Below are 15254 nucleotides of genomic sequence, written 5' to 3'. Positions count from 1 at the left end.
GATATGAAGATGGAAGAAGGAAGAGTCTGGCATCCCAAGTAGTCAGTCAGTAAGTTCAGTCACTCAGTCTTTGCGACCCCATGAATTGCAGCACGCCAGGCCTCCCTGTCCATCACCAACTCCTGGAGTTTACTCAAACTCACGTCCACCGAGTCAGTGATGCCACCCAACCATCTCATCCTCTGTCGTCCCCTTCTCCTCCTGCCCTTAATCTTTCCCAACATCAAGGTCTTTGCCAAGGAGTCAGTTCTTCACATGAGGTGGCCACACTATTGGAGTTTCAGGCTCAGCATCAGCACTTCCAATGAATATTCAGGACTGATTTCCTTTAGGATGGACTGGTTGGATCTCCTTGCAGTCCAAAGGACTCTGAAGAGTCTTCTCCAACACCACAGTTCAAAAGCATCAATTCTGCGGTGCTCAGCTTTCTTTATGGTCCAGCTCTCACATCCATACGTGACTACTGGAAAAACCATAGCTTTGACTATCCCAAGTAGAGCAAATAGCATTAAAACATGCAGGAGAGCATAAGGCATGTATGGAGAACCTGAAGTTATGCAATTTTGCTGTTAACTAATACAGTCTAGGAAATGATGCCACAATCTAGGTTGATCATTGAAGATTTTGCATGGTGTGCTGGGAAGGATGCTGAGTTTTATTTTTGTAGAGTTTCTTATTACCCCTTTGTTTCCTTGACCCTTACACTCTCCAGCATCAGACCTAATATGCTCCTGTCTTTTGCAGGATATTTTGTCTTGTCCAGAACAGCAATAAGACCTTTGGTCTACACGAACAGGTTCTTGAAATTTGGTCCTATCCAAAATGTCCATGGGCATATTTGGTCCATGCCAAATGACTTTGGACAGGACCAAATATCATGGCTCTTTTGACATGAACCAAACGTCTGCTAACCATTTGTAAGGTGAGGACAATTATTTTTCATTGTACCTCTGGTACGTAATAGCTATTCTAAAATGCATGGCAGGGAGTCCCTGGTGACTCGGTGGTAAAGAAACCATCTGCTAATGTAGGAGGCATGGGTTCAATCCCTGGACCAGGAAGAGCCCACGACCAGGGAGCAGCTAAGCCCACGCACCACAATTGAGCCTGTGTTCTGGACCCCAGGAGCCACAACTGCAGAAGCCCAAGTGCCCAGAGCCTGTGCTCCACAACAAGAGAAGCCCCCACACTGCAACTGGAGAGTAGACCCCACTTCCCTCAACTAGAGAAAAGCTGGCACTGCAGTGAAGTCCCAGCACAGACAAATAAATAAAATTGTTAAAATGCAAGTACATGGAAGAAGTCTTCTAAAACAACACTCCAACTATGTGATCCACCTTTATTCTCCCTCCTATCCATTTCACCAAGGTTATCTTTCTCAAACATAGATTTCTGCAGGTCATCCTCCCCTCATAGAACTCATGCAATGCCGTGTCCCATAGGATAAAGCCCAGCCTCCCTACTCAGACACACTAACCATTTCATAACACTACCTTCACTCTTTTCTATGGGTCATGCTAAAGTACTTATGGTTCCCCAAACACATTATGCGCTTAGATCCCTCCATGACGTTAAGTGCTCTTCTCTCCATTATTTACCTGTAAAACTCACTCTTCAAAATGTAAATCAATCCATGTAAATGAAAATCAAAAGGAAGTCGGAGTAGCAATACTCATATCAGACAAAATAGACTTTAAAATAAAGACTGTTACAAGAGATGGGGAAGAGCACTATGTGATGCTCAGAGAATCTATCCAAGAAGAGGACATAACAATTGCGAATATCTGTGCACCCAACATAGGAGCACCTCAACGTATAAGGCAAACACTAACAGCCATAAAACGGGATATCAACAGTAACACAGTAATCATGGGGACTTTAGCACTCCACTGACACATGGGCAGATCATCCAGACAGAAAGTTGATAAGGAAACACAAACTTAAATGATACATTCGACCAGACAGGCTTAACTGATATTTACAGGACATTCCATCCAAAAGCAGCAGAATACACTCCCCTTTCTAGTGCATGTGGAATATTCTTCAGAGTAGATGAGGTCTTGGGTCATAAATCAAGCCTTGGTAAGTTTGAGAAAATTGAAATCATATCAAGCATCTTTTCTGACCACAATACTATGGGTGGTGGTGGTTTAGTTGCTAAGCCGTGTCCGACTCTTGCAACCCCATGGACTATAGCCTGCCAGTCTCCTCTGACCATGGGATTTTCCAAGAAAGAATACTGGAATGGGTTGCTATTTCCTTCTCCAGGGAATCTTCCGACCCAGGGATTAGAATTCAATTACAGGAAAATGTAAATCAAATTCCTCCTCCTCCTTCACAAGTAATTAAATTGCAGCAGCGTTCACTGTTCTCAGTTCTGGGCTACTATGGTATAACCTACACCAACTCACTTCTGGGCTGGTAATTACCTAGGTAAACACTTATTTCTCTTGCAGTACTGAAAATAAGCAGAGAGCAGCAATCATAGATTGTTATGGTATCCCAAGTACTTGGCATAGGAGCTCTGAGAATGAATAGCAGGGTTAATTAATGTCCATTAATGGGGTAAAAAAATAACCACCACTACTACATTTGGAAGTTTTTTAGAAAGTTACCTTAACTGATCAAGTAAGAGGTGAAGACAAACTTTTGTGATGCAGACAGAAAAACACAACAGGGAGCAGCATTTCTGCGGTTAGCGGGAACACTGTGACCCTTGTCCACAGAGTCAGAACGCACACAACTACACAACCATAACCTACACAACTACACAACCATAACCTACACAAATACACAATCATAACCTACACAACATACACAACCATAACCTACACAACTACACAATTATATATAACCTACACAACTACACAACCATAACCTACACAACTACACAACCATAACCTACACAACTACACAATCATAACCTACACAACTACACAACCATAACCTACACAACTACACAACCATAACCTACACAACTACACAACCATAACCTACACAACTACATCTACACAACTATACAACCATAACCTACACAACTACACAATCATAACCTACACAACTACACAACCATAACCTACACAACTACACAACCATAACCTACACAACCATAACCTACACAACTACACAATTATATATAACCTATACAACTACACAATCATAACCTACACAACTACACAACCATAACCTACACAACTACACAACCATAACCTACACAACTACACAATCATAACCTACACAACCTACACAATCATAACCTATACAACCTACACAACCATAACCTACACAACTACACAACCATAACCTACACAACTACACAACCATAACCTATACAACTACACAATCATAACCTACACAACCTACACAATCATAACCTACACAACTACACAACCATAACCTACACAACTACACAATTATATATAACCTACACAACTACACAATCATAACCTACACAACTACACAACCATAACCTATACATCTACACAACTACACAACCATAACCTACACAACTACACAACTACACAATTATATATAACCTACACAACTACACAATTATATATAACCTACACAACTACACAATTATATATAACCTACACAACCTACACAATCATAACCTACACAACTACACAATTATATATAACCTACACAACTACACAATTATATATAACCTACACAACCTACACAATCATAACATACATAACCTACACAACCATAACCTACACAACTACACAATTATATATAACCTACACAACTACACAATTATATATAACCTACACAACTACACAATTATATATAACCTATACAACCTACACAATCATAACCTACACAACTACACAATTATATATAACCTATACAACTACACAATTATATATAACCTATACAACTACACAACCATAACCTACACAACTACACAATTATATATAACCTATACAACTACACAACCATAACCTACACAACTACACAACCATAACCTACACAACTACACAATCATAACCTACATAACCTACACAATCATAACCTACACAACTACACAATTATATATAACCTACACAACTACACAATTATATATAACCTACACAACCTACACAATCATAACCTACACAACTACACAATTATATATAACCTATACAACTACACAACCATAACCTACACAACTACACAATTATATATAACCTACACAACTACACAACCATAACCTACATAACTACACAACCATAACCTACACTCCCAGACTACACAAATACTCTTCCTTGGCAAACATGTACCTTCTGGTATTCTCAATGAAACAACTATGAAAGAATTCTGTTTGAAAATCTACTCTGTGTGTGCAGATTCTACTTTTAGATGGTTTTTTATTGAGTATATTTGACATATGACACTGCAAAAATTCAAAGTGCAAAATATATTAATTTGATTTATATTTCTAATTTACATTTGTATATATAATTTACATTGTATATAATGTATATTAATATACATTTATATATTGTAATTTGGTTGATGTAGTAATATTTAGCACCTCTATCTCAGCACATAATTATAGTACAATACTGTTGCCTACATTCATTACACTGCACATTAGATCTCTGTCTTACTTACTACTCATTGCAAATCTGTACCCCGTAAGGGTCTGATAAAAGCACTTGTATTAAGGAGAAACTATCTTTTATTAATACCTTGGTTTTTAAATGAAGAAACAAACAAATCCAACAGAAATCCAAAACCCAAGATCACATCATGATCACATTATATTTTTACCTTCTTTTGCTGGTGGGATTGTTGGAGGGAACGTCGGTGGTTGAGTAGGAAGCGATTCTGAAAAGGAGAGAGCAAGCATCAGTTAACCGTCCCCTCTTGGAAGAGAGGGAGGTCATGGAGTCGTAACTCTTCAGGGGAGTCAATGATTCTGACAGCTGTCTTCTCTGAGAACTTAGTGAATTTAGGGCCCACTCTAAATCAGCCAAAGCCCATGAAAGTTGGTTCCAACCATCTCCTCAACCTCAGACTGAAGGCTTGAAATGCCATTTGCCACAGTTCAATTTACCCAGAGGGAGTCAGTGCAATCAAACTGTCAACTTCAAAGTGGTTTCAATGCTGATTTAAGACAGGAACCCTGCCAACCTATTTCAGATTAGTCTCTGGCTGCTTTCACACATAAAGTAACTCCATTCTGCCTAAGGATGTACCATCAATCCATGTTCAATAGCACTTCCTCCCTTTTTACCCTGAATTCTCAGGACGTGGTCCCCAAGAGAGCCTGATTCACCCTCGGCCACGGTCAGACTGTGCCTGGAAAACTCAGTTCTGAGAACCAAATAGCGGGACATTGGGAGGCTGCAGCGTGTCCTGATCAGCTTAACCTGGGTGAGGAGGGGTGAGAACTGTGTCAAGTATGGAAGTGCGGTTTGGTTAAAGGCCATGGATATAGTCACATAAGAGCTGTGACTTTCCCACCAATTCACATGCAAAGTACCAGCAAGTTATGGCATCATTAAGTGGATTAAACATCCCAATATTATTTTTTTGCATATTCTCTTTTTAAATTCTTATTTTACACTAAAGAAAACTTGGCAATTATTATTTTTCTTATCCCAGTATAATCCAAGGGAAAACTCTCAACTAATCACAGCCCTTCACACAGGGGGATGTTTAGCCTCTGGAGACAGTAAGCGCCAAATAGTTGGAAGGATTTGAGCTCAGGCAGACTGTTTGCTGTGAATGTTGCAAAGGGAGAGCCTTCACTGGCAGCGGGGTTGGAGGAGATGAATTTTAAGGTCTCTTCCAATTCCAAGGACCAATAAACTAACATTATTTGAGTAAAGCAATTCAACATTTAAAGGGATGAGGTAACTGTATTATTGATACAGAAAAATGTTTGAGTTATTATATGAAATGAAGCAGAATACAATGGTATGATCCCATCTGTGAAACAGAATTCTATTTAACTGATTAATACAGGTTTATCTATATATATCTATACAGTAACATATCTGACACACACACACACACAACTACATACAACAGGCAGAATTTATTGAAAGAGATCAAGCTGGTACAAATGAGTTTTGGGGGGAAGAAAAATGAGAAAAGGGGGGCGTTCCCTGGTGGCCTAGTGGTTAGGATTTGGCGCTCTCACTGAAGAGGCCCAGGTTTGATCCCTGGTCAGGAAACCACTTCACGCAGCACACAGCGTGGCCGAAACATGAAAGGAAAACAAAACAAGAACAGGATGGCCAAAAAAAAAAAGGTGACAGCACACTTCGTACCTTCTGTTGCATCATTATAGACAAAATCACTGTGACTTTTTAAAGGCAATTCTTTGGCAACTAAAAATTTTCATAAGTAAAAACATTTGAGACATTTTAGTATAAAACTAGGATTGCAAAATGTTTTTGAAAGCACTATAAAATGTTTCTAAAGCCTAAAATCTGTGGAAGCAGCTGGCCGTCTTTATAATTGTGCATTTTCTTTAATGTGAAAAGCTGAGATATATCACAAGTTCAGTCAATAAATTCAAGAACCAAACCAATGAGTGCCTGTGGCAGCCAGATCAATATGTTTGGTCAGAACATCTGGCCCCAGAACCTCTCGGGTAAGAAGAACCACAATGAACTGGGAGAGTGTTTATATCCTCTACACACAGATGGTCCTTGTCCTCAAGTCTGGGAGAAGCTGTCACAGAAGAGGGAACAGTCTTGATCTGCATTTGCTCTGGGAGGTTGAACTGGAGCCAGTGGGGAGAAGCTCTACGATGACAGATGTCCCCACAGAAGGAAAACATTTACATCAAGCGGAGCTTTCCAAATGAATCCTGGGCTGGTCGTTAACAGTGGTGAGGTTAAGGTTAAGGGAAGTTGAACTTGACCAGGGGCCCCAAACTCAAATATTTTTAGAGGTCAGGCACATAATGAATGGGAGCAAAGAACTCTGCCTCAACATTCAGGAATAACAAACGTCAGAGCGTGCACACTGTCCAAAGACGCGGCAGTCACTAGGTTTCTGTACGTTTAGCTGCGTGAGGATGTGTGCGCCCTGTGTTGTCAGAGCTTTCGAATTTTCTAGAATACTTTAAAACTTAAAAAAAAAATGGCCCAGAGAAAACATGTCTGATGGTAGCTCTAACCCCATGGCTGCCAGCTTCTTTCTGACTTTCAGGAAGACAGCAAGAGGGCCTTCCCTGATGGCCCAGAGTTAAGACCCCAACTCCCACTGCAGGGGCACAAGTTCACCCCTTGCTTGGGAGCTCCAGTCCTGCACGCCGCTCGGTGCGGCCTAAAAAAGGGAAGATGTAAGAGTGATACCAAAAATATCTGTTCAATAAAATAAAATGCAGTTGCAAAGTCCTCAGCGGGATCTTTCCAGTGGATCTTTACCATCACCAAACTAAGCTAAAAGAGACGGTATTTAATTTTATTGATAAGCAAACAGCAGCTCAGAGATGTTAAACTGCCCAAGGCAACAATGGAAGAAGGACCCCAATCAAGCTTTTTAGACTTTAAATCTCAAGCCCTAACAGGCCCCTAATGATTTCAAAACTATATAATCTCTAACCAAAAAAAAAATTCTAATGAGCAATAAAATGCAAGAAACGACTGCTACATTCTCCAACATGGATAAACCTCAAAAACATACGCTAAGTGAAAGATATCAGACAAAAAAGACTACCTGTTACGTACTTCCATTTATACGAAATGTCTAGAAAAGACAAATGTATAAGAAAAGAAAGTAGACTGCCTGGAGCTGACAGTGGGAAAGAGGACTCACTGCGAATGAGCCTGAATGATCTCCAGGTGGATGGGAGTGTCCTGACACTGAATTGCAGTGATGGCTGCACAACTCTTGAAATGTACCAAAAATCATCGAGTTGTACACTTAAAATGGGTGAATTTTATGGAATGCAAATTATACCTCAAAAATACACATGTGATGTAAAATGTTGACTATTTCAGTGTTCTGAAATAAAGTCCTCGTGTTGGAAAGTAGATGATTCCATTAGCTACACTTTGGTTTTCTGTGTTTGAAGATTATATATTGATAGTGGGTTTTTTTGTACGTTCAGAGAAACTGAAAGACCTATACACCTGAGTAGTATAACTTTCTAAATGTCAGATACAGGATGGAGGGACTATCAAGAAAGCCCTCGTCCGCCACCTATTCAGACACCAGTCCCTGAGGATTTCAAGTTTAAGTTCAAGACACAGAGTAGAGGACACACAGGTATCTCCCAGAATTCAGTACCATTCAAACCATTTTAATGCTTGTGGCTTCTAGGTCAGGAATCTTTGATTAAAAGGATACCGAGCAGTTGGTACCTTCCTTGCTCTTTAGAATATGTAGAAAGTGCTTTGTTTTCTTTTTGTACTTTGCCTTTCCCTTCAGCGCGTCAGATTTCCTGCCAACTTGGAAGAAGGGCCAGAGCCTCTTCAGGAGGCAAGGTCGGGGTCGGCCAGCTGGCACGTCCTGGCTCCATTCCCACCCTGGAGGCTGGGGCACTGAGCATTGTTGCAGTGTCAGGACCCAAGCCTCACACTTCATCGCACACTCCACCACCACAGATGTTCCCAATGGAAGCATCACAATAGGGGCCATTGTTTCAAGCACTTCGCCGTCCTACGGCCTCACAGTCCCCTGTGACAGCGGGCGGAGGATGGGGAAATCCACACAGACGCCATCAGCGGGCCACAGGCAGTGGGTACAGAGGATCGGGATGGGGAACACATGTAAATCCATGGCTGATTCATGTCAATGTATGACAAAAACCACTACAATATTGTAAAGTAATTAGCCTCCAACTAATAAAAATAAATGGAAAAAAAAAAAAAGAGCAGCGTTTGTATTACAGATATTCCAGGGCACAATGACTAATGTTTTTCTAGATACAATACGGTTTCTGAACCAAAACCATATTCCTAAAACACTGTTCACGGATACAGAGATCACGAGAGAACACCTTGACTTACGTGTTTTTCCCGTTACGCTCACGCTGGGTCCCTCCATCTCCTGGAGCTTTGTGTAAACACTGATCTTATATTCCGAATCAGGCTGAAGTCCATAGAAGCAATGCCTGTTTGTCCCACCACCCAAAGTGGATTCTTGCTTTTGTGTATCTATAATCAAAACAAAACACAAATGAACCAAACATACATACATGAATTTAAAAAAAAAATAGCCACCAATAGATGATTTGCTTCTAAAATACTTAGTATGTATGGCCTATTCAGATAACTCCAGAATGAATTAAACTTGTTTGAGTAACTGTATCTTTTTTAAAAGAATTAATATATCCACTGTTTTTTTAATAATTGAAAATTGTATTTTATATGTTCAGAAAGGGGACTGACTAGTAAAAGGCTGTTGAGGACTTAACAAACAGAGAACTGTTCCTGTTTATAATTATATGCACACATTTGACTGATCTTTTGGACAGGTGTGGAGGCGAATATATTTATTTTTCAAAAATTAAGAGTTCCCAATGTGATCCTGAGAGCTTATTTTGGTACCAGGCCCTGTGTGTGCGGGCTAAGTGTTTTGGTCGCATCTGATGCTTTGCAACCCCACGGACTGTAGCCCGCCAGGCTCCTCTGTCCACGGGATTCTCTAGGCAAGAATCCTGGAGGGGGTTGCCATGCCCCTCTCCAGGGGACCCTCCCGGGCCAGGGACCAAACCCTTGTCTCTTACGATGTCTCCTGCATTGACAGGCAGATTCTTCACCTCTAGTGCCACGGGGGAATACCACCAGGCTCTGTGCTCAGTGTTTAACGATAAAAATAACAACAAAGGTAACAATGGCCAACATTTACTTAGCATTCACCATGCACCAGGCACGATTCCAAGGATTTTACACGTATTAATTCATTTGATCCTTATAATACTTATAATTATCCCCAATTTAAAGACAAGAAACTGAAGACCAGAAAAATTAGTTTACCCAAGTCCATATACTAAGTAGCTGAACTAAAATGTAAATTCCAAACTTAGAAGCCCAGTCTCAGAGGATGGTGCTTTAATCTCCATTAATACACCATCTGTGCTGAGTCACTTCAGTTGTGTCTGGCTCTTTGCGACACCATGGACTGTATCCTGCCAGGCTCCTCTGTCCGTGGAATTCTCCAGGCAAGAATATTGAAGTGGGCTGCCATGCCCTCCTTTAATATATCATAAAATAAGTTAAACATGTGATTTTTCAAAATGAAAGAGTTGGAGAACTGCTGAGTGCATCTGAAATTAGTGAGCACCATAGTTAGGAGATCAGATGAGCGGCCTCACAGCTCAGCACTCCACCACCTCACTGGCCACGGCTGCCGACCTTGGTGCCTTTAATTACTAAAGAAATTCAAACGGGTTTTCTTCATAAGCACAGAGTACTTAATGTTTTTTTAACCACATGGAGAATTGGTTTTTAAAAAAAGTATTACTGCTACCACTGAAAAAAACTATCATGCAAATTTCCCTCTAGAATGATTTTCCTCTGATCCATAAATTTCACCCATCTGGTCAAACTTTAAACAGCTTTATTTACAGGAATTAAAAAAACAGTGTTAAAAACTACTCTGATAAAAACATTACACTTATTAAGTGGTTAAATATAAACAAAATATAAAAAATATTTAAAAATACCAGCTGTTTTTTCAAGCATAAAATAGCAAAACTGTTGAACAGTGATTTTGGTCTATTTTGAAAGCGTAATAAACTATTAAATTTCAGTCTCTATTTTACATACATATGTGAGCAAAAATATATTTATTATAATACACAAGTCAGAACAAACATGATATACATCATTTCAATTCAGTTCAGTCACTCAGTTGTGTCCGACTCTGCGACCCCATGGACTGCAGCACGCCAGGCCTCCCTGTCCATCACCAACTCGTGGAGTTTACTCAAACTCATATCCATCGAGTGGGTGATGTCATCCAACCATCTCATCCTCTGCTGTCCCCTTCTCCTCCCACCTTCAATCTTTCCCAGCATCATGGTCTTTTCCAGTGAGTCAGTTCTTCACATTAGGTGGCCAAAGCATTGGAGTTTCGGCATCAGTCCTTCCAATGAATATTCAGGACAGATTTCCTTTAGGATGGATTGGTTGGATCTCCTTGCAGTCCAAGGGACTCTCAAGAGTCTTCTCCAACAGCACAGTTTAAAAGCATTAATCCTTCAGCACTCAGCTTTCTTTATAGTCCAACTCTCACATCCATACATGACCACTGGAAAAATCATAGCCTTGACTAGAAAGACCTTTGTCAGCAAAGTAATGTCTCTGCTTTTTAATATGCTAAGTTGGTCATAGCTTTTCTTCCAAGGAGCAAGCATCTTTTAATTTCATGGCTGCAGTCACCATCTGCAGTGATTTTGGAGCCCAAGAAAATAAAGTCTGACACTGTTTCCACTGTTTCCCCATCTATTTCCCATGAAGTGATGGGACTGCATGCCATGATCTTAGTTTTTTGAAAGTTGAGTTTTAAGCCTACTTTTTCACTCTCCTCTTTCACTTTCATCAAGAGGCTCTTTAGTTCGTCTTCACTTTCTGCCATAAGGTTGGTGTTATCTGCATATCTGAGGATTTTTATATTTCTTCCAGCAATTTTGATTCCAGCTTGTGCTTCATCCATCTTGGCATTTCTCATGATGTACTCTGAATATAAGTTAAATGAGTATGGTGACAATATACAGCCTTGATGTACTCCTTTCCCAATTTGGAACTGGCTCTAACTGTTGCTTCCTGAACTGCAAACAGATTTCTCAGGAGGCAGGTAAGGTGGTCTGGCATGCCCATCTCTTGAAGAATTTTCCACAATTTGTTGTGATCCACACAGTTAAAGGCTTTAGCATAGTCAATAAAGCAGAAATAGATGTTTTTCTGGAACTCTCTTGCTTTTTTGACGATCCACTGGATGTTGGCAGTTTGATCTCTGGTTCCTCTGCCTCTTCTAAATCCAGTTTGAACATCTGGAAGTTCACGGTTCATGTACTGTTGAAGCCTGGCTTGGAGAATTTTGAGCATTACTTTGCTAGTGTGTGAGATGAGTGCAATTGTGTGGTAGTTTGAACCTTCTTTGGCATTGCCTTTCTTTGGGATTGGAATGAAAACTGACCTTTTCCAGTCCTGAGGCCACTGCTGAGGTTTCCCTATTTGGTGGCATATTGAGTGCAGCACTTTCACAGCATCATCTTTTAGGATTTGAAGTAGCTCCACTGGAATTCCATCACCTCCACTAGCTTTGTTCATTGTGATGCTTCCTAAGGCCTATTTGACTTTGCATTCCAGGATGTCTGGCTCTAGGTGAGTGATCACGCTATCATGTTTACCTGGGCCATGAAGATCTTTTTTGTACAGTTCTTCTGTGTATTCTTGCCATCTCAATATCTTCTGCTTCTGTTAGGTCCATACCAATTCTGTCCTTTATTGTGCCCATCTTTGCGTGAAATGTTCCCATGGTATCTCTAATTTTCTTGAAGAGATCTCTAGTCTTTCCCATTCTATTGTTTTCCTCTATTTCTTTGCATTGCTCACTGAAGAAGGCTTTATCTATGGACAAATCCTGATTTTTTAAAAATGTAATTAAAGTAAGGCTATCTGTTGAATGGATCTGAAATTTACTTTTATAATTGTCAATATTAAAGAGCTTCAAAAGTGATCTTTATAATATAATGTTTAGTAATATATTTCTTTGAAATGATATAAGTCTATCTCATTATTTTATTAGATATTATACAAAATGATGAAATCGAAACTATTTAAAGTGTTTGTGAGGTTTTAAATTGCTGTGAGAGGAACTTAAGAGTAAGAAAATATCAGTAAACCCTGCCTTCTGCTTGGCTGATGTCCAAGCTCAGCCTTGGGTTTCTGGGCTCAGAACCCCATAACAGCGGTTTTATTTTGACCCTTACCACTCTGGAGCCTCCTGCAAGCTTCTGTGAGTCACGTGTAATACAAACATTTCCCAAATCCTATGCATGGATCATCTTTACCTATCTTCACAAAAACTTGTGAGACTCTCCAGGAACTAATTCTAGAAATGTACTTTTCTGTCATTTCCTCTATTTCTCATGAATACCCGTGCACTTTATAGACCCTTGACAACAGTATAAATAGGTTTCACTGCTACATAACAAAACAAAACCTACAGATCATTGGAAAACTGGAACAAGCACTGTGAAATTAGCAGGCAACAGTAACAGGTTGCTCCCAAGACTAACAAGGAGGGGTTGCATGCATGAATGGGGGTATATCCATGTTGCTTTTGGCATTTATGACTCATGGCTTTGCCTTAAAGAAAAACATTTAAACTGATCAAACGATGACTAATTTCCTTGACCCCTTGTGCCAAAAGCCAGAAGTTAACTTTGTTTTTTTGGAACAAGGGGGAAAATCTGTCGTTGAGCATTCATTCTCATGAAGTCATGCTAAATACATTTTTTGGGTGACCGCCATGCCACCAGCTTGACTCTCAAGTGTCTCAGGAGTGGTTACTGAGATCTATAAACAAAGAAGGTCCCAGATCTGGTAAACTCAGTTGGAATTTGATAGAATTCACGAAAGTTCATGGTTCATGCTTTCCACTCTCTGGGTCTTTCAAATCCTGTGACCCCCAAACATGGTATCAGTGCTTCAAAACATTCAATCTTGGGAATAAGCTTCGTTTTGTATGCTCTTTTGTTTCTGGTCCCTAATAAGGTAGGCTCTCCACTATGCTGCAATTCTCTATTCTGGTTAATAGATGACGCAGAAAACTTGACATTTCAGTACCTAAAGATAGAAGACAAGGTGAGCATTTTTGAAACTTAAAAAAGAAAAATCAGGCTAAAAAGAAATTTACCAAGTTAATGGGATTAGGGAGGCAATACAGTGTGAGGTGCATCCAACCTCAGGTGCCACGTCAATTCAGAAAGAGATGGACAGGGAGACAGGAGTCTGCAGTGTCTGTAGAACTAACGGAGGCTCTCATGGGTTTCCGAGGTACTCACAACCAACCCAAAGCCTCTGAAACTCTGCTCTGTCCTACAGTTAACCAAAAGCCTACAACTTAATTTGGAAAGTCTAATGCCTGACTCAAACGCAGATTGGATTTCACTCTCTCTTGAGAGGACTTGATCCTTCTGGTAATCTTTCTTTTTTCCTTTTCTTCTTGGCTATGAAAAAACTGTCATAATATTTACATGAGTAGAGGACAGCTGTTGTTTTTGCCTGTCTTACATCTGATCTTTCTTTCACTGAACCTGTCCCTCCCCACATGGTCTTTTGACTTGGGAAGGCCTGAGTAAGAACGCCCATCTCTCCCCAGACGCAGGCTGGGAAAAAGCCAGGTCTCACTTGCCGTTGATTCCATGCCTGTGAACTCAGTGATAGATTCAGGGGGATGTGACCCAAACCAGGCTAACTTGACTCAAGGTCCTGGACTTTTGTGGGAATTACTGAGAAAGAAGAGCTTTCTTTTAACCAAGACGATGAAGCTGAAGCTTGGAGGATGTACGTCTGGACTTGACCGGGGCCAGCTCTCAGTCTGCTTGAGAAGGAAGGCGGAAGGCAGAGAGTGGGGGATGGGGTCCGCTGAACCCCTGAGGCTTCCACGCACCTGAGGCAGACACTGGGGGACGTCTCGGTGTGCTAGGCACAGGGTAGGCGACCTTGCTACTCGATGCCTGCTATTTGTGCTTTTTACCATTGGCAAACTAAGCAGGCACCCCTGACGGCACAGCCTTGCTGCTTTATTCACAAACGCCTTGGGGATTTATAGGCATGACCACAGGTAAGGTCCTCAAAAGAAGTCATTTGGGGAAACGGAAGCCCGGAGAACAACACTGACCAGCTGTCGGGTTAGAGCAGAAACAAGCCTGCTGACTTCATCTCAGAGTAAAAGTGCACGAGATCGGACACGGGATTTAAAACACACACAATGAGAGAGAGAAAGAGAGAGCGCCGCCCGGCAAACGTGGGGCTTTGGCAGTGCGGACACACATGCCAAGTCACTTCTGTCCTGTCTGACTCTGCGACCCCGTGGACTGCAGCCCGCCGGGCCCCCTCTGTCCACGGGATTCCCCAGGCAAGAACGCTGGAGCGGGTTGCCATGCCCTCCTCCAGGGATCTTCCTGCCCAGGGACTGAACCTGCCTCTCTTCTGTCTCCCACATTGCAGGAGGGTTCTTCACTACCACGCTGCCTGGGAAGCCCAGGAGTTTGCCAGAGGCATTCAGAAATAAGCCAGCCTGGGGTAAGGCTCTTCTCTATCACGTGGAGAAATTGGGTCCCAAGTCTC

At 41.1% G+C, this 15254-nt stretch overlaps 1 protein-coding gene across 7 annotated transcripts in view; it reads right to left on the bottom strand.

The window, feature by feature from the left end:
• Window positions 1-15254, bottom strand: part of COL14A1 (collagen type XIV alpha 1 chain) — a 225477-nt gene that overhangs the window by 93495 nt on the left and 116728 nt on the right. For all 7 annotated transcript variants that reach the window (XM_043484139.1, XM_043484143.1, XM_043484145.1 and 4 more), the window contains exons 24-25: window positions 8961-9107; window positions 4759-4815 (exon numbers count right to left, since the gene is read on the bottom strand). In XM_043484139.1, the coding sequence (XP_043340074.1) occupies window positions 4759-4815; window positions 8961-9107 (204 nt within the window). The remainder of the gene's footprint in view (window positions 1-4758; window positions 4816-8960; window positions 9108-15254) is intronic.

Source organism: Cervus canadensis, chromosome 12 (genome assembly GCF_019320065.1).
Source record: "Cervus canadensis isolate Bull #8, Minnesota chromosome 12, ASM1932006v1, whole genome shotgun sequence".
In the NCBI taxonomy this organism is placed as follows: domain Eukaryota; kingdom Metazoa; phylum Chordata; class Mammalia; order Artiodactyla; family Cervidae; genus Cervus; species Cervus canadensis.
Note: the sequence above shows the minus strand (reverse complement) of the source record. Positions and strands in the feature narration are given on the sequence as shown.